Consider the following 19,240-nt stretch of genomic DNA (forward strand, 5'->3'; position numbering starts at 1 on the left):
CAGCTGACCACAAAGTGACTCAGGAAATATCACACTGCCTCCTGGCGTCGCTCCGTGGTTACTGCACACACACTCATTCTTTTGGACTCGTTCAGCAACAGACACCACCATTTATTTTTAGTCAAGCTCGGAAAAGTCTAATTAACATTAATGAGGCTGGTTATTATATAACATTAATAAACCTTGTTGTTGTAAATTTAATCTATTTTGCTTTAGCTGGAGTTTTGCTGTTTTGTTTCGCATGGTCTTGCCTCCGGAAGCTGCGTCAAACCCATGGTCAAACCGGAATAACAACACCAGCTCCTCTCCTCCAGCCCTGGGGTTAGTTAGCATAACAGCTAGGCTAACGTTAGCAGGCTAGCAGGTAGCAGACGCCTCGAAGAAATCAACCAATCACAGTCCACCTGACCGCGCCAATCAATGAAGATCGTCTGATTTTCAATTCACAAACATATTAACGGTTAATGGCAGTGTTTTTAATACATTTAAAAATATCATTCGTATTCATTCATGTTAAATTAACTGATTTAAAATATTTTATTATAATTTTTGAGTCAAGGGGTCTTTTATTTTACGAGCGACCTTCACCGGAAGTTAACAGTGGTTGTGGTGGTCTTTTAAAGATGGCAGCGTGCCTGGCTGAACGTCTGACCGCCCAGGAGGAGCAGATTCGGCTCCTCAACCGGGAGATATCCACTCTTCGGGATGGACTGTGCCAAGGTCCGTTAGCCACCGCTGTCGAGGTGGTCTCCCCGGAGCTGGAGACCCTGCGGGCCGAGAACGAGAAGCTCAAGTACCGGCTGCTGCACCTCCGCCGGGGTCTGCAGGCGGAGCTGGAGCTGGAGGGGGCGCAGGGCAGGAGGCAGCAAGCCGCCCAGGGGGGCACAGCTCCGGCGAAAAGCACACGCAAAGACCCGCAGACAAGCAACCGAGCTGAGCACAAGGTAGTTATATAGAGACTGGGAACCAGGTTAAATAGTCAGGGAGAGAGGACTGGTAGTTAGAGTGCTGCTACAGGGTGAGGGGCCTGGAACCAGACCACCTCCACAAATAGATTTGTGTGAGTGTGTGTAACTTTATTTATATAGAAAGGACAACAGCTGTTACAAAGAGGACAAATAAAACATTACCCCTGTCCTTTAGAAACTTCCCTGGCTCCCTGTCCCACAGTGGATCCAATTCAACGTCCCTCTCACTCACAAATCCCTCCACAACCAGCCTCACTGTCATGCTCTTTCCTTATCCCCCCCCCCCCCCCATACCCTCTACTTCATTGAGGCCCACCTCATATTGCCTCCATCAAAACATTACTTCTAACCCACATACCTCTTCAGAACTGCTTTCAATGTGTAATAATGGAGTGTGTTCTTTAACACGTTTGGTTATTTACTTTCATGCTTTGCTTTCTCTGTTTCTCTATAATACAAACGAGATGCATATTTATTGTTAAAGACTGTGTTTGTTTACAGGCTGCAGCTCCTGATACCAAATCCGGTGAGAGGAACAAGAAGGAGAAGGAGAAGAAACAAGGAGATGGAGGCGGAGGCACGAAGGAGGTGACTGTCAAAGGATCCTGAGGAGATCTTCTCCCCACTGGTCACCCATTGTACTAACATGGACACACAAGTCGTCATATTACAGTTCCTCACACAAAATAAATCGATGTTGGCCTCTAGTCCAACACTTGCACAACCAAAATCTGAAGTCTTTTATTATTCTTCTCCACTGTAGCTGAAGCCCTGGCCTGGATACGTTGCAGAGCGTCTCAGCCTCTATGAGCAGCTGAAGAAGGAGAGTGACGCCCTGCTGGCAAAGAAAGCTGCAGACAGCAAGCCCATCACCGTGGAGCTGCCAGACGGAGGGAAGGTGGCCGGCAAGGCTTGGATCACCACACCATACCAGTGTGCCTGTGATATCAGGTTGGTACAACAACAGCTGCTCACAATCATCCGATGTCCAATCTGCGACAGCTAGTGGCTGCCAGTTTGATCAGTAGAATGAATTATTTAGCTATAGAACTCAGGGGAAGACCTGACTCTCTTAGGAATGGCTATTATCCCTGTTGTGCGACCGATAAAGAAATATCTCATGTTATCTTGCACGTCCCGATGCTGAACCCACCCCCATCTTCCTTTTCATGTGATGAATAGAAACATTCTGTAGAATTTGGATAAAGAATGGCTGAGTCAAGTATCTTCAGGGTTCCTACGGTCATGAAACACCTGGAAAAGTCATGGAATTGTAAAATGTTTATTTCCAGGCATGGAAAAGTGCTTGAAAAAAATAAAATCCCAGAAGTTTGGGAGAAGTCATGGGAATTTGTTATATTCATATTTTCATGTCGTTCATTTACGCTGAGTTTTAAATAATTCATATGCTTTTAAAAGAAATACGCTCAAAATATAAGCAGGCATACGCTCTCATACTAATTGAAAAGTTCTGTGGGGAAGCAGGCGGGATAAATGCACTATGCCAGGGAAGTGTAGATTTAACCATGATTGGCTACAAATGGAAAAGTATATGCCATGGGTTACAACAGACAAAGACCTCAATCAAACTATTGTCTCATTCATTTGTGTCATGGAAGGTATACTGTATGCTTTGGAATTCTCATTGTTAGCTTAAATACTACATTTTGTCACTTTCATGTATACACCGAGGTCTCACAAAATGTTTGGTCATGGAAATTTGGTTTAAAGTTATTGAAAAGTCATGGAAAAGTCATGGAAATCCATCGGTAAAAATGTGTATGAACTCTGTATCTTGCATTGATCTTGCAGCCAGGGCCTGGCGGACAATGCTGTGATTTCTCGGGTGAACGGGGAGCTGTGGGACCTGGACAGACCTCTCGAGCAGGACTGCTCTCTGGAGATTTTGCGCTTTGACAACGACGATGCTCAGGCTGTGAGTACAAATACAGGAGAAAGAGAGATTTATTTAGTTGTACAGAAATGTCTGTGATCTGTAAATCAACCTTCCTTCGGTGTGTCCTAGGTTTACTGGCACTCCAGTGCTCACATCCTGGGGGAGGCGATGGAGCATTTCTATGGAGGTTGTTTATGTTATGGACCCCCGATCGAGAATGGCTTCTACTATGACATGTTCCTGGATGGACAGAAGTGAGCAAGTATTTTCACTGTAAATGTCAATTATCAGACATAGATTATATTTTTCGAAAAGTCAATAGATTTTATGAACTGGCTAAATTTTATACATTCTGTCCTTAATTGTGTATTCCGGTGCTTTTTGTGTGTCAGTTAAGTCTTAATTTTGTGGAGCTAAAAAGAAGGTTTCCAACAGAAGAATTACTGTTCTTTTAATACTCTCAACACAACATCATCATGTCAAACATAACTGGTTAATTAAATAAACATCATGTTACATGTCAGAGTAGCCTTGACCATGAGCACTTAATGTATAATGAGTGAAACACGTTTGCTGCTTCCAGGGGCGTGTCCAGCACTGAGTTTGGGGACCTGGAGACTATGTGTAAGGCTGTGGTGAAGGAAAAACAGCCCTTTGAGCGGCTGGAGATCAGCAAGGAGACACTGCTCAACATGTTTAAGGTGAGAATGAGAATCTCGGCAAAGAATTCTCTGCTTGTCTGGCAGAATTAAGAGTGGTGTGGCCCAGTTGTGGGAGAAACCCCCAAGGTGCTATCACCCTTCCCTGACACTGTGTCTTGAACTTAAAGAATATCCTGCTTCCAAAAACTGATGTTGTATCTACAGACTGACGCAGTCTTATTACATCCTAATACCTTGCTTGAATTTTTTTATCAAGACTAACAATGTTGTGTGTGTGTGGTAGTTATTCCTAGCCTGACGTTGTCAGACTCATGATTCTAGTCAGAATATGAGTCTGAGACCGCTCCATTGGGCTGTGATTATGGGGCGTGTTTCAACCGAACCAGGAAAAAAAATGCCTCTTCGCTCAATTGGATAGACCTACAACCAATCAGAGCAACGTAGTATGTTCAGCGACGCATAGTTGTTGTCAACAGAACTCAACTGCACGCACGCTGGAAGAAGAAGAAGAAGAAGAAGAAGAAGATGAAGAACGATTTTTGCCGGTGTTGTAAAAAAAATTTAAGGATACACGGAGAACTTACAGAGACTCAATGGCAGCATCTACACATCTCAGCTCTCCAGTGGCAGGCATGTTTGTGGAAAACCCAAGCGCTCTTTGATGACGTAGTTGATGACGTAACTGTTGATCATCTGTCCATCATCGTATAAAGCCCGCCCTGACGATTTGATTGGTCCGAACAGCTTTTGTTCAGAGATAATTTCTCGCCAACGGAGCGACTCCAGACCGAACTTCCCGACCAAAAAATGTTGTGGGCGGGGCTAAGTTCATCTGGCACCCAGGCTAAGTTATTCGTACTGCCGGGAATGACTTCTGACTTCTATCTTTCAGTACAACAAATTCAAGTGCCGCATTCTGAATGAGAAAGTCACCACCCCAACAACTACTGTCTACAGGTTAGTTTGTGAGATAGTGAAAATAAGAGTAACTAGATCTCTTTCATTAAAGATGTTGTTATTGTTGTTGTTTTGGATGTTTATTTCGGTACCTTGAAAAGCTAACTGTATCTTGTGAATGCTGGATAGATGTGGGCCCTTGATTGACCTGTGCAGAGGTCCCCACGTCCGGCACACAGGCAAGATCAAGGCCATGAAGATCTATAAGGTATTCTGAAAACACGCACAGGGTCTAATTTGTAATGTTAATAATTTGTATCAAAGTAATCTTTTGCAATCTTGTCTAAAAATGTCCATATTCAACTGGCTTCCACCCTCTGTCATCAGAACTCCTCCACCTACTGGGAAGGTCGCTCCGATATGGAAACACTCCAGAGGATCTATGGGATTTCTTTCCCCGACTCCAAGATGCTGAAGGAGTGGGAGCGCTTTCAGGAGGAGGCCAAGAATAGAGACCATCGCAAGATTGGCAAAGTGAGTCACTCCAGGCAGTCATGTTCAAGCCCACCCAGCTGGCTCGGACCTAAAACCAGAAACTGAAACCCAGTACAAAGTGGATTTTGATTCGTAATTGTATAATGTGACGGCTGACACATCTCCTTTGAGGTTTGGTCGGGGAGTTTTTTCTCATTCGAGTAGCTTTGTGGTTTTTTAGATGTGGTGAAAGGATGAAATGAACCTGGACAAAGAACGTGAAACATGAACTGTAAAGGCCTTTTTCCCAAAAGGGTTGACTTGACTCCACATAATTCTGTGATCCAAAAGTGTTCAGGCCAAACTTGTTTTCATCTAGAAGAAAACCCAAACTCAGATGAACCACATTCAAGAACTTAAGATCCACATGAAAACCACGTTGTTCTGCACTAAATTGTCTGTTGCTGCTTTTCACCAGCAGAGGGCACTCTACTCCTTTTTGTAATTTCACTTTCGAGACAACTGTGAGTCATCTGAGAGCCCCAGCTGGTTTCACAGCAGGGGAGACGCAGAAGGCAGCACCTCAATCCGCAATGATTACAACACAGTTCCATATTAAAACGCAAGAGTCAGTTAGAGGGAGGTGACAGAAGTGGCATGTTGATTTAAAGATGGCGCTCCACGGTGTTATCCCAAGTCAACCCACAACATTCGGGAAATGTTGTGATGCAGCTGCGTTACCCAATAGCTTCTTGGCGGGGTAAAGTCCCTTAAGGTGCACCAGCTGGGATCCGGCTGTGTCAGTCTATTAAAACTGATCCAACATGTTTTACCTCACTACTTTTGACATGAGGAAATATTAGCACTGCTCTGTGAGTATAAAGTAGTCTCATGAAGGCTGTTTCTTAAAGTAAAATCACAAGAATCAGGCTTCTTTCAGTTATCCAGGCTCATTTCCAATAAATTCTGTTGGGCACCCTCCCTCCAGACAAGAGTGCTCCTGGTCTGTTTTTATTTTTCAGAATTGAGCTTGATCTCAGTCATAACCAGTGCTACCGCTGGTCTGTCAGGCAGAAACATTCTGTACCGCCCTGGAGGTTCCTCTTCACTGCTGCACTCTGAAAATCTGTCAATCTAATGTCACATTAATCACATTGTTGCATCAGCTGCACGAGTTGTGTTCATTTTTGATATCTTTTTTTTATCTAAACTACAGACCCATAAATCCATTTGTTGAAAATAAAGTAAAAGAAGCTTGCTAGAACTGCTTTGGCAATATTTTTTGTCACATGTCCAAACCAAATAATAGTGGTGATTGATCGGGAGTTCAGTTTCTAGAAAATGCCACTTCCTTAAAATAATTTACATGTTTCATCTTAGGCAACAGCTTTGTCTTTACACATCCATTTTCTTAGTTGAGGATTGATTTCAATTCATTTTTCGGGTCAACATTTCAATTTTGAAATACACACACCTGCATAAATACAATCTCTTTCTCTCCATTGACTCAGTTGAGCTTTCTGTCAGTGGGAAGGTGCTGATAGATGGAATATTACATGATGATTGGATAACTCCCTGCAGTGCTTAGTCGAGCCTCTCTCTTGTTCTACCTGCAGAGTGAAAGTCATTAAAAAATCTCCTTTGTCTGCTTCACAGGATCAGGAGCTGTTCTTCTTCCATGATCTCAGCCCTGGCAGCTGTTTCTTCATGCCGCGCGGGGCCTACATCTACAACACCCTCATCGAGTTCATCAAGGTAGCCTGATCATTGCCCATTTTTTATTCACCGTCAACTTCATTCTAATTAAGATGGAGAATTCAGTTTAATGTGGGCTTCAGAACCCTTCACGTATTAACCGCCTATTTTTTTAATCTTTACTGTAACTAAAATCCATACTGTGTAAATATTCATTAGTGTCAACATTATGCTTATCAGCCAGTTTTTTATGTTTTCAAATTGTTACATAAATTGTGCTGACTATTACTATTTGGGGTTCTGTTAACTAATTTTCAAGGAGACATTATGCTGATTCAGGTTCATTATCAACAGTTTGGTTGTTACATGAAAATATTTAAATCCTTTAGTGTTCAGAAATCACATTACTTTCTTTAGACTGTCCATTGCTGCACCTCCTCTTTTCAGCCCCTGTCTGAAATGCTTAGCTCTGGTCTCTTGAATACCCCCCCTCCTCATAAAGCCCTGTCTGCTCTGATTGGCCAGCTGATCTATCCTGTTGTGATTGGTCCACCGATTCCTGAGTTTGTAGGAAATGTCAGCCTCCGCTCTCACTTTACCTGGATTTGTTTGCGGCCGTAGAAGACAAGCCGCCGAGCGTGTATTATTCATACTTAGGGCATTGACATGTCACGTGACAAAAGCATAAAGTGTCTTCTTTAAACAAAAAAGTCAATTCACATCTCTATCATACTAGTGGTGATGTTTTGCTCATTATGTAAACCACTAACCCTTGACTTTAGAAAAACTTGCCAACTCCAAGGAGCTCAAAGACAGAGTGTGGCCTGAATAGTTTATTTCAGTCAGTTTACGCTTTTGAGTTTTTCAGAAGCGTAGCCCACTTCTGACTGCTGCCCATTTTCAGAATTATGGCTTTTTTCCCTCAGTCAGACTCTAGCCTAAAGTGACAGAAACAAACATTCTCATATTGTGGTGCTAATGAATTTGTCTGCAGCACACCAGTGTTCAAACAAGTAATGTGTTGCGTGCCCTGGGCCTCATGGAGTGATCATTTGGAAGTGGTCTCATGGTTGTTATGTCGAAGAGGAACTTGTGTTTGGGGAGTAACAGTAAACAGTACACAGAAGTTCTCAGTCACGAGCAAACCACATTCTTGAACAACCTTTTCGTTTTGGAGCAACTTGAACGACTCCTTTGCCACGTTCAGTGGCTGTTCAGAAACATGTCTCTGTGATGTATTTACAGAGTGTTGACATCTTGAAGACTTTCACGGCATACACCAACACACCAAAGCCAAGACGGCCTCTCATACATAGCATACATAACACAGAAGTCGTGCAAGATAATTATCACATCACTTCAGATGCTGTGAAACAAAAATAGATCAGCATGCAATGCGTTTCCCACTATGACTATCACTTAAACATTTAATGGTGAGAACACGAGGTGAAGGGTAATCTCCTTAATGTCTGCTTTAGAGGCTGGTTACAATACATTAGTTGTCACTGTTGCAGCAGCTGCAGCATGTTGTCATTCAGCACATGGCATCCAGGGAATCATATATAGGAAAAGCTGACTGAGCGTGCATGTTTTTTTTTCATCACCTTCCTAATTAACAATCACAGTTGAAATATCTCCATTGACATCACTCCTCTTCTGTTGACAGCTCAATAGATCAACTGGACAATATTTTGCCTAAGGACAACAAATTGATTAAGCCCATAAATTCCGATTTCGGTCGCAGTAACTCCAGGTTTTGTGCCAAGTCATGTGTGAGCTCAACTCAGATTACCTGTGCAATCCAACTGGCGTGTTCAGCCTGTTTATGTGGTTTTACTATTTTTCTAGGATGAGTACTGGAGAAGAGGCTTTCAGGAAGTAGCCTCCCCCAACATCTACAACAGTAAACTGTGGGAGACATCTGGCCACTGGCAGCACTACAGCGAAAACATGTTCTCCTTCCCTGTGGAAGATGACGTCTTTGCTCTCAAGCCAATGAACTGCCCCGGGCACTGGTGTGTTTTATCAAATGTCGTAGATGTAATTATATTTGATACATGTTGCATTTCATTAACTTCCCTTTCTGTGGTTGTCCTTTAGCCTGATGTACAGCCACAGGCCTCGCTCGTGGAGGGAGCTTCCTCTGAGGCTGGCAGACCTCGGGGTCCTCCACAGGAACGAACTGTCAGGAACTCTGACCGGCCTGACCAGAGTGCGGCGCTTCCAGCAGGATGATGCCCACATTTTCTGCACGATGGACCAGGTGACGACACCTGGAGTGTTTGACAAATTTCCGGGACAATAGAAAAGAATGCTTTCTTTTTTGAAATCACGAAAACTTCATGAGAATTCTTTCTTTTGTTTGTGCTCCAGATCGAGACGGAGATGAAGGGCTGTCTGGACTTCCTCCGCTGTGTGTACGATGTGTTCGGCTTTTCCTTCCAGCTTCACCTTTCCACTCGTCCAGAAAAGTATTTGGGTGATATCGCTGTGTGGAACCAGGCAGAGAAGGTAAACCATGTCATGCATTATTATGATTGGTGGCATAAAATAACAAAACATTTTGCAGATTCGAATTTGTCCTTGACGTATGTACAAGTACTATGCCACAATATAGTTTGTAGCCAATAAATGAGTTGGCTCTGTGGATGAAAGAGCATTCTCTGCTGTGTAAGGTCTCGACATTTTGAAGGTGGCGTGTTGATTTCTACTGTGCATTAGACATTTCAAAGTGCAGGACGCACAGTTCACTTTGCAGTATAATAATTTGATTCTTCAGTACAACTTGGCCTGCCTCCTAGTAATTGCTTTTCATTGTTTGGATTTAAATTATATGCTAACCTACTCCTCATGGTTGACAGCAACTGGAGAACAGCCTGAATGAGTTTGGGGAGCCATGGAAACTCAACCCCGGAGACGGTGCATTTTATGGACCCAAGGTCAGGACATGTCTTGATATTTCTTGCCAAACGCAAAATCAATTTAATTCCCCCGGGTCCTGAAAAGCGCTGTACTTCTTTCTGTGCCACTGCAGATTGACATTAAGATCAAAGATGCAATTGGACGTTACCACCAGTGTGCAACCATTCAGCTGGACTTCCAGCTGCCTATCCGCTTCAACCTGACCTTCGTGGGGTGAGTCATCAAATCAAAAACTTTGACACACTGCTGAGTCTGTGTGCTTTACTGCACCGAGGATAATATGTGAATCTCCTTCTGAGTGAGGTGCCTCAGCTTGTGCTGTGTTCCCCAGAGTTGTGCACTTAAATGGTGAAGAGTCACATGCAAATTTGAACTCACTGAGCAGCTGACTGGTTAATCTATCATCTCACCAGGAACAACCTGTAAATACAGGATGGCAAAATAATACGCGTCACATACAGCATCTGAGAGAGCGTGGCTTGTGCATTGGTCATGTCAGGCCAGTGCAACATATAGAATGTGTAGAGTAGATCAGCAGAATGATCAAAAGTGGTGGATAATTGATACATTTTAGAGTCAGGTTTAGGGCCAGTTGGTTGGTAGATACACTTATCAGGATCTATTACACTCCTGTCCATCCTGGGAAAGGGATCCCTCACATTTTCTAAAAAGAGGGTTAAAAGGGTTTGTTTTGGTAGGTTTCCCTCACTCTTGTTGAGGACAGAGGATGCCCCACCTTGTTAAGCCCTATGAGACAAGTTGTGATTTGTGAATATGGGCTACACAAATCTTATTTGTTTGATAGATATATTAGAATATGTGCAGTGTTAATGGTGAAACATTGTTCAGTTGTTTTATTGTCATTTAAAACACTGAACCTCTTTTGTAAGAAAGTGTGCTTTACAAATGTAATGGAAATTGGATTCACGACAAATGATACATAAAAATAATGAATATAAAAGGCCAATAATCATTGTAGTTTACATACTTCCTGACCTATTTCACAAGAATCCTTAACAGTCTGTCTTCTGCTCTGTCTTACAGGAAGGACGGGGATGACAGAGACCGACCAGTTATCATCCATCGTGCCATCTTGGGCTCAGTGGAGAGGATGATTGCCATTCTCACCGAGAACTATGCAGGGAAATGGTGAGTTGTTTTCGGCCTGCTCTCGCATTTGGTAGCTTATGTTTAAAATGTTACTACTTTTAAAACAAATCTTTCAATTAACCATTGTGCACAATGCTGATGTGACCCACCACTGTGATCTGTCTGATATATTCAGTGAGGGTTCACTGGCTAAATCAGATGGCTTCTGTCATAATTTTTCATAATTGTGTGTTGGTTGCCTTTGTAATATTATCACATAGTTTCATTTAAGCCCTTCTGTCCCTGCACCAGGCCTCTGTGGCTGTCTCCACGTCAGGTGATGTTAGTGCCTGTCAACCCGTCCTGTGAGGATTACGCCAAGAGGGTGAGTCTCCAGCTTCCACATCTCGACCACATCTAAGTACGATCATGTTAATACAGACGATAATTATCGACTGCATTCAGAATTGTAGAATACAGATGGGACGTGGTTAATTAATGGTATTTCTATCCGTCAGGTGTGTAAGCAGTTTACAGAAGCTGGTTTCATGGCAGACGCTGACCTGGACTCCAGTTGTCTTCTAAACAAGAAAATCCGAAATGCACAGTTGGCCCAATACAACTTCATTCTTGGTAAGAAAAGGGTAAACACTGACTCACCACTGGTTTGGCGAGCACTTTCACCACCTTGCGCTCATGTTTTCCTGCAATTACCTAAAAAGTGTACCGAATTGGTCAATTTTGTTGTCACTGTCAATCACCACAATGAAGAAACAAGACGTGGACTACATGTGGTTTCATTGGCTGCAGGTTAAAAGGAAAACACCACACGAAAACACACAAAGACTATGTATCAATTCCACATGTTTTAACCCTTCTTTCCAGGAATAATGCATACTTTATACTGATGTCAATTTATTTTCAGAGTTTTTACTATTGTGGGAAACATTGTGTGCAATTAAGAATTAAAAGAATGTTTTCAATGGTGTCCAGCAGCTTAATGGTAAAGGTGCTCACTGCAGAACTGAATGTCCAGAGGATCATGTTGCATGACATGCCCTTCTTTATCCCCCCTCACATTTCCTAACTCTCTAGGTGGTGAATACTTGATTAGAAAAACATGCCCCGAAAAAACAAAGAAATTCTATCTGCTTAGAGAACCGTTAATGTCCAAAATACAATGTTTGTGTGAAGCAAATGTGATTTGTAAAAAAAAAATAGCATTGTTAACTGATTTGAATACAAAGCGAATGGGTGTCAAGTTTGGCTCACCACCCACAGTTGTTGAATTCAGTTGTACAAAGCAGGGAACGTGTTAGGGTAGCTGTGTCTGTGTGTTGTGTGACTTGGGCCGTGTCAAGCTGTTGTATCGTCTTGTGTCTTGGCAGTGGTCGGAGAGAAGGAGAAGATGACTAACAATGTCAATGTGCGCACGAGGGACAACAAAGTCCACGGAGAGCTGTCGGTGGCCGAGGTGCTGGCTCGCCTGACCATGCTCAAACAATCCCGCTGTCGAAACGCAGAGGAAGAGTTCTGATGAAGACGAAGGCTCGCATTTAAATACCTCACTGTGTGAACTACAGCCATGAGAGCAGTAAAAGATGGTACATAAAGAGCTGGTACAGGGCAAGTGGTGGCACACAAAAACTGGTGGTGCAGGGAAAGTGAAGTACAGAAAGTTTGTGAACGTGAAATTGGCATTGGTCTATTTTCTCAAAGGTCTGTATCAATGGAGAACAGTCGAAAAATAAAATGTATCTTCAAAATGTGTGTTTTGTTCTTTCACAACATAGGTGATGTAATGTTTTCACAAAATTGAGATCTATAAGAAGGAGCAGTAGAGACATACAATTCCTCCTGGATGCTTAATGATTTTACTTATTCCAAAGCAAGAACGAAGCAGGATGCTTTTAGCTAGTAGGTTTCAGTGAGGTGTAACGATACACAAGGCTGTTTGGTGCAATGATAAAATAAGTATACAGGTTGTTCTGCAATTTATCAAAAAAATTTAGTAATATACAATATATTGCCATGTAGTAAAGTTGAGTATTCAACTTTATTTAATGTAGCACCTTCCACAGAGCAAGTTATGCAAATCATTCCAAAAAGTACAGATAATAAATCTTAACACAAACAGACGAAGCGTTTGCCCTAACAAGAACTGATCTAAGAAGAATGTGACTGGATGAGTGTTACAAGCATACTTAATTTATCTTGCATGTCCTTTTAGCTGCTTCCTTATTAGGCATGGCATTGATGTTTTATTTATTAAGCCTCTTTCATACACAGGTAGATTCAAGGTGCAGTACATAAAGACAAAAAAATACGTTTCAAAATCTGAAAGCACAATTTAAAACAACTCTGAAGCACAAAAATAATATTTAAAAAAGTAGTATGAAGGGGATGATAAGGTATAAAAGAAATACAAAGTATAAATGTATATCAAAATTAAAATGAATTGAGAATTAATACAAATGGAATAGATAGACCTGTGTAGAGCAATACAAAAAAAAGCATAGTAATAATAGTTTAGTTTTAGGCACTGTGGAATAATATAGGTGTTTAGTTAGATTATTTCACAACAGTTTGAGATTTATCTTCAACCCGGCAGATTATCGCTGACACTCGTTTTTTCCTACTTGACATGAACGCATCCTCCGCTCTCCAGCAGCAACAATGGCTACGATCTGTCAAACATGGAGACCGGACCGAGGACGCTGCTTCAAAACCTGCGGGATTATGACTCTGCTGGTCCTGGACCTGGTCTTACAGTGTGTGAACGGTATGTCTATGGAGACAGGCACCTGTTTACGCCTCTTTGCTTCCTGTATGGGGCTTATTTTCCTTTCACTCGGGCTACGTGGGGCCGCTTTAGCACCACAGCGTTAGCTTCCTCCCATTGAGTTAGCATTGATTGGTTAGCTAACGGGCTGAAACTGGCGTTAGCTAGCTAGCTAGCAATACCCAGGATGCAGTGAATGGCTCCGATTTAGGAACATTTTTCTAATGTAACAGGCATGTTGTGTAAATGATCCATTTAGAGCTTTACATTTATATTAAAGAAAAGCCATCAGTCATCTATCGCTAATAAATTGACAATAGTGTCACTATCATGTCATCGTCTTTGTAAGACATTATCTTACATGTTTTACACAAAGACCTGCATCCGGTTACTAACACAGCTGCTGTATTTTTAAACTAGACACAATATTGTCGTGTCTGTCTCATGGCACTTGAATGCAGCACACGTTTGACACCAGAACCCATTTCCCATTACCTACGTAACTGCGTGACCATGATCGTGACAGTTCACTAAGACTGAGTCGCACTGGTTTGTTGTCAGGATACCTGAGCTCCCCTCATGTTGGCCAGGAGCCCCCTTACACCAGAGATGCCCAGCATGGTCCCGTCATCACCAGCCCACTGGTCCCTGCTGCATCTTCAGGTGAACACACACTAGTCAATAATCAACGTCCATCACAACAGTGTAACCAGGGTTCGTTTTACTGTGACAACATATAGGCCAAATTAAGATTTATTTAGGACATGACTTTAGAACATTTGTAGATGTAAATGGCAGCCAAAGTCTTGGTTCTGATATTACCTGACTGGATTTCCTCAAATCATTCACGCAGACATATGACTCTCAGAACATCTTGCCTCATATGTGAGGTGTAATAAAAATTATTTACTCTACTGCAGAAAACAAAAATGTTGTCATATAATATTGTAGTAATCTGTCTAAAACCTAATTTTGTTGCTTGATAGTTAAAATGAACAGAAAAACAAAGCTTTGTCTTGAGAGGGTATATCCACTTTGTTATGTTTGCAACTGAAAAATATTTGTAACATTTGAAGGACCGCCTATATAGCTGACAGTGAACCAAAATTATTTTTACACTTCTCCTTGTTTCATACATTGATTTATTTGTGGCCACAATATTAACACTGAGCAACACAATACATTTACATTTTTTAAGAATTTTTGAAAAATTATTCGTCAGATAGATAGATATATAGATTACTTTATTCATCCCCGAAGGGAAATTAAGTCGTCATAGCAGCCGGTATATTTGAATACAATAAAATACAACACAATAGAATAGAAATAAAAAATATTGAGGTAGAAAGAATAAAAACAGAAACACAAGATAAATAGGTAGATAAGGTGCAGTGGCAAGATGATGGTCAGAACTGCACATTTCACATTAATTTGCTCAGCGACTTCTGGCTCTGTTCTCTTTCTCTCATCCTTTCTCTTTCCCTGACACCAACTCACATACACACATATTGACAAAGGATCCATCTGTATCCAGACTGGCTAAAAACAGCAACATTCGGTCGGTTTGTTTATTTGCATATAGAGCTTGAAAGTCAGATCTGATCAAAGTGTCAACAAACAAACCCTGAGCTGAAAACATGACCTCAGGACAGATGTTAATTCCAGGTCTGAACAGGGCCAGAATCTTTTAACAGAAAAACATAAAAAAAACCTGCCAAAGTACTAAGAAGGGCCTCTGAGGTACTTCCGGTTACAGCAGATGTCTCTAGAACCACAATTTGCCACGATGACACAGACTTATAAGGTAAAAAACAACCAGACAATAGCCATGCAGTCACCGCAGACTTACTGGTGCAATCAGGAGAAAATAGCCTTGCTTACTCATTCTTTGAAGGCCTTTTTTGTTGGAGCCAGAGTGTAATTTACCTCCCACAGCATTTCCCAGATTAGCAAGAGGTTTAGAGGGAAGCAGTTACAAGTTTGTTGACAACCATTAGGGATCCCAGGCGCCAAGTCTTAAATTATCTTGCGTCAAAGCTTTGTTGCATAACATTGATTACTTGCAGAAATTAATTCCCATTACTCAATTTTTGCTGTTTTGCAGTGTCTCCTTCTGATGAGGAGAACTACACCTCCAACTGTCCAAGCGGGGGTTTGTGTAGTCGCCTGCCAGATGATTGCATTCAGTGCAATTACCAGTACAACTGCACCTACGGGAAATCAGCTTCCTTCACTTGTAAACCCAAGAAAGGGATTCACTGTATAGTGAGTAGAAGTTTTATTTGGTAATATTCAAAGTTCCTGCTGTGTAGAGGTAGAATAAGATCAGCATATGAATATACGCACAACTGCATTTGCATAGTGTGTTGATAGAATTAGATGTACTAAAAAAAATAGCTACCTTAAATTTCTGAATAGCTGTGTAGTGATTTTACTGTTGTTTTTGTATTCCCAGGGAGAGTCAGGACAGCAGCAAACCAACTTCTCCCTCTCCATCATCTGTCAGTTCTGCTGGCAGCTGGATCCGTCCCAGTATCGCTGCTCAAACTCCACCAACTGTATGACGGTGTCCTGCCCACGCAAGCGCTACAACGCCACGTGTGACGTGTTAGACCACGTACATTGTTTAGGTACGAAAAAGTCAGCAAGGTTTCGTTGCCCTTATTCTAAAGCAGATTTTCTCATTCAATGCAAGTTCAAAAGTATGAACCCTTTGCCAGGAAAAAGTCGATAAACACAAAATGACTAGATTGAAGTACATCCACTCAGACTCTATCAATCATATTGTATTGTATAGCACTTCTCATACAATGTACCACAAAGTGCTTTACAGAATAAAAGCAATCAGAACAATACACCCACCCCCTTCCAACACGAGAGGCTGGTAAAAAAAAATAAAGATAAATAGTAGATGTAAAATAATATAAGACTAAGAGGACTAAGTAAAACCAGAGATAAAAAGTAGAATATTAAAGTGGAAACAATTCAGAGAAAGTTACTAAGTAAGTAAATGATTCAATAAATTAAATGGAATAGAATTATATAACTGTAGAACAGTCTTGTCTTTGTTTTTGATGTACAAATAAATAGACAGAAAATACATACAATTATTTTTGAAAGCCCAATTACAAGTTGGGTCTTGAATTTGCCTTTGGAATTATCCACAGTCTATCTGTCCTCAGTTTTTAAGGGAGAATAGATAGAGAATAATAAAAATAAAAAGATGCTTCATTGTGGGTTCTCGTTCTATCTTGGGGTAAAATGAAAAGCTCATGACCAAAAGACCTGAGGGTTCGAGAGAGATCAAATAGTAAAAGAAAATCTGATAAACGGTTAGGACCAAGAACATTAAGAGCTTTAATAACCAATACAAGTTATTTAAAATCAATTCTGAAGCAGCTGGTGTAGAGACCTTCAAATTGGTGTAATGTGTAATTCACTGTTTCTGGTTCCAGTCAACCCCGGAGCAGCTGAGGTTTGAAGTGGCTGCATTTGAAATGTAGTCTTCTTAGAGAGACCAGAAAGTAGACACATCCATAACTCGATGTCCATGATTAAGTTTAAAAAGTACATTGGGTGGCCTTGGGTCATCAGAAGACTCAATGAAATTTACTATAGTATATACTGAAGCTGTAGATTTTAATGTTTTGATATGCGGATGTGATTCTATACAGTGGTAATTACCACACGGTTTATCCTCGGAGGACTTTTAGCTTTTTATTAACATAGCTCAAATGTTCCTTTTCTGGTTTTACATGTTAAGATTTGCTAAAGAAAATGGGTCTGCAGTAAAACCTCATTGTTTTCTATTATTTTTTGGAAATGTTCATTTGTTTCTGTTTTTTTCCTTATTTCTTTGAAGAACTGCCATGAATATAAGAGCTGCTGTACTCTGTCCACTAATTGTGTTTTCCCTCCGTAGGTAAAAGGCGTTTCCTGAAACGTTTATTTTGTGACTGGACTGGAGGATATAAATGGTCCACAGCCTTAGCACTCAGGTAAACCTGCCACCATCAGAGAAATGATGATGATACCATTTTGGCCAGTTAATTACCATATTGCATGTACATGTATTCAGATCAGATACATCCAGGGCATTTTCTTGAATTTGCCATAAATTTCACCTGCTCATAGATATTAGCTTAAAAAATGTTAAACCGGGGGGGATTCTCGATCCGCCCGCCAAATCAATCTGTTTCTAAAGTTTATGGGTAATTTCATGGCCAAAACCGCATCCTTCCACCAAGTTTCAGTTCAATTGGTTCAGTTGTTTTTGCGTAATCCTGCTAATAGTTAGACAAAGAGCAGACATTAAAAAAAAACCTCCTCGGTGGAGATCAAAATCCTACTTTGTCATGTGTTGATCTGACAACAGTTCTGTTTGTTTTATCTGTGTTTCTTTTTCTCTCATGTCTTTCTCTAGCATCACACTCGGTGGTTTTGGGGCAGACCGATTTTATCTGGGCCAGTGGAGAGAGGGTCTGGGCAAGCTGTTCAGCTTCGGAGGCCTGGGTATTTGGACTTTGATCGATGTTCTTCTGATTGGGGTTGGTTATGTAGGACCCGCTGACGGTTCTCTCTACATCTGAGGCAAAGTCCCGGAGACGTGGTTGAATGGTTGATATCGCCTCCGCTTCAATCTCAGTAAGATTGAAGATCTGAGATGCTGTGTCCTTAGCACGTTTCTCCTGACCCAGCTTGCTGCACAACACGTCCTCATCCCATCTGCTAACAGGCAGGAAGTGTTTTCCTCATCACACCAATGATGACTCTACCCACACAACCATCAGATCAATCCCAATCACTCGGCATCTGTCTCCTTGTGAGATTTTCTGCAGATGAAGCTGTGCGGGGGGGATGAGGAGCAATTAATTACTTCTCTCTGGTTGGTTTGACTTAACTGGTGGTGAGGCTCTGTCATGCTGATATATAGATAGGCTGAGTTTCCTGTGGAGGCCTACTTTCACAGACATCCTGTCACATAGGAGTCACGTGTTGCTCCTCCCTTGTTGCCAGGTGAAAGCCTCACTCGTGGTGGGGCAGTCAAATGGTAACCATGGCCACAGAGCTTTTTATGGTGACACCAGACACAATTGACAAACGTAAGTGTATTATTGATGTCCTGAAAGAGCATGAATATGCAGAAGGGAATATGTTCAGTGTTTTTATAATGAGGTGATACAGTAGTTGCTCCTCTGGAGGATTTTTATGGTTAATTTGCATGTTCGATGTTGATCATACACAGAGCTCACGGTGCAGGCCACAACTGTTACAACGTCCCCCCCCCCCAAGGGTTAGACGCAGATAACAATCTCTAACAGAACTCGTTTGCACATTACACAACAAATATTGGCACACCCTGTGATGTGTTTTACTGGCAAACTGCAGTTTCTTGTGGTTTCCCGTGTTGGAGATGTTGGAAATATATCCTGTGCATTCAACCACAATTTTTTTCCCTCAAACTCATCTCATTCTTCACATTGTTTCGAAAGGTATTGTCTGTATACTAACACTGTAAGATCTGAGCTTGAGACTCGGTGGCACACCTCACTTCATGTAAATATGTTTTCAGTTTCAGGTCATTCTAATTTCTTGGGACACTGTAAATTACATTTTTTAAGTGATGTAAATAAAACAGTGTGCAATTTTGAAAGCTTCCTTAGTTTCACTGGACAAAGCCTGGTCATTTCATGTCTGATATCCCCCTTAATGTTCTAGAGTTCAAGAGTTCAGGTGTCAGCGTCATCTCAATACAGTGTGATCTCAATAGCACAGATACTTCTTGATTGATGATTTCCTGATTCCTCGCTGTTCTCCTGCAGCCTCTGGCAGGAACACAGCTCCATTATTTGCT

At 41.5% G+C, this 19,240-nt stretch overlaps 2 protein-coding genes across 2 annotated transcripts; both read left to right on the plus strand.

Moving 5' to 3' along the window:
- Positions 1 to 623: 623 nt before the first annotated feature.
- tars3 (threonyl-tRNA synthetase 3) lies at positions 624 to 12,370 on the plus strand. Its single transcript, XM_061067762.1, has 19 exons — positions 624 to 944; positions 1,470 to 1,556; positions 1,732 to 1,919; positions 2,781 to 2,904; positions 2,995 to 3,119; positions 3,449 to 3,566; positions 4,420 to 4,484; positions 4,614 to 4,692; positions 4,812 to 4,958; positions 6,555 to 6,653; positions 8,442 to 8,608; positions 8,694 to 8,856; positions 8,967 to 9,104; positions 9,455 to 9,532; positions 9,628 to 9,728; positions 10,560 to 10,664; positions 10,917 to 10,989; positions 11,123 to 11,237; positions 11,993 to 12,370. The coding sequence occupies exons 1-19, from the start codon at positions 624 to 626 to the stop codon at positions 12,139 to 12,141; spliced, it is 2,442 nt and encodes an 813-aa protein (XP_060923745.1). The 3' UTR covers positions 12,142 to 12,370.
- Positions 12,371 to 13,274: 904 nt separating this feature from the next.
- tm2d3 (TM2 domain containing 3) lies at positions 13,275 to 19,039 on the plus strand. Its single transcript, XM_061067871.1, has 6 exons — positions 13,275 to 13,386; positions 13,948 to 14,049; positions 15,491 to 15,651; positions 15,842 to 16,016; positions 17,309 to 17,384; positions 17,810 to 19,039. The coding sequence occupies exons 1-6, from the start codon at positions 13,281 to 13,283 to the stop codon at positions 17,973 to 17,975; spliced, it is 786 nt and encodes a 261-aa protein (XP_060923854.1). The 5' UTR covers positions 13,275 to 13,280; the 3' UTR covers positions 17,976 to 19,039.
- The last annotated feature ends 201 nt before the right edge of the window (positions 19,040 to 19,240 follow it).

The sequence above is a fragment of the Limanda limanda genome, chromosome 3 (genome assembly GCF_963576545.1).
Source record: "Limanda limanda chromosome 3, fLimLim1.1, whole genome shotgun sequence".
NCBI lineage: Eukaryota > Metazoa > Chordata > Actinopteri > Pleuronectiformes > Pleuronectidae > Limanda > Limanda limanda.

Coding starts and splice junctions, on each gene's coding strand:
- tm2d3 (XM_061067871.1), top strand. CDS start 13,281: ATGGCTACGATCTGTCAAACATGGAGACCGGACCGAGGACGCTGCTTC. Junction 13,387..13,947: donor GGTCTTACAGTGTGTGAACG/GTATGTCTATGG, acceptor GTTTGTTGTCAG/GATACCTGAGCTCCCCTCAT. Junction 17,385..17,809: donor TCCACAGCCTTAGCACTCAG/GTAAACCTGCCA, acceptor GTCTTTCTCTAG/CATCACACTCGGTGGTTTTG.
- tars3 (XM_061067762.1), top strand. CDS start 624: ATGGCAGCGTGCCTGGCTGAACGTCTGACCGCCCAGGAGGAGCAGATT. Junction 8,857..8,966: donor TTTTCTGCACGATGGACCAG/GTGACGACACCT, acceptor TTTGTGCTCCAG/ATCGAGACGGAGATGAAGGG. Junction 9,729..10,559: donor TTCAACCTGACCTTCGTGGG/GTGAGTCATCAA, acceptor TCTGTCTTACAG/GAAGGACGGGGATGACAGAG.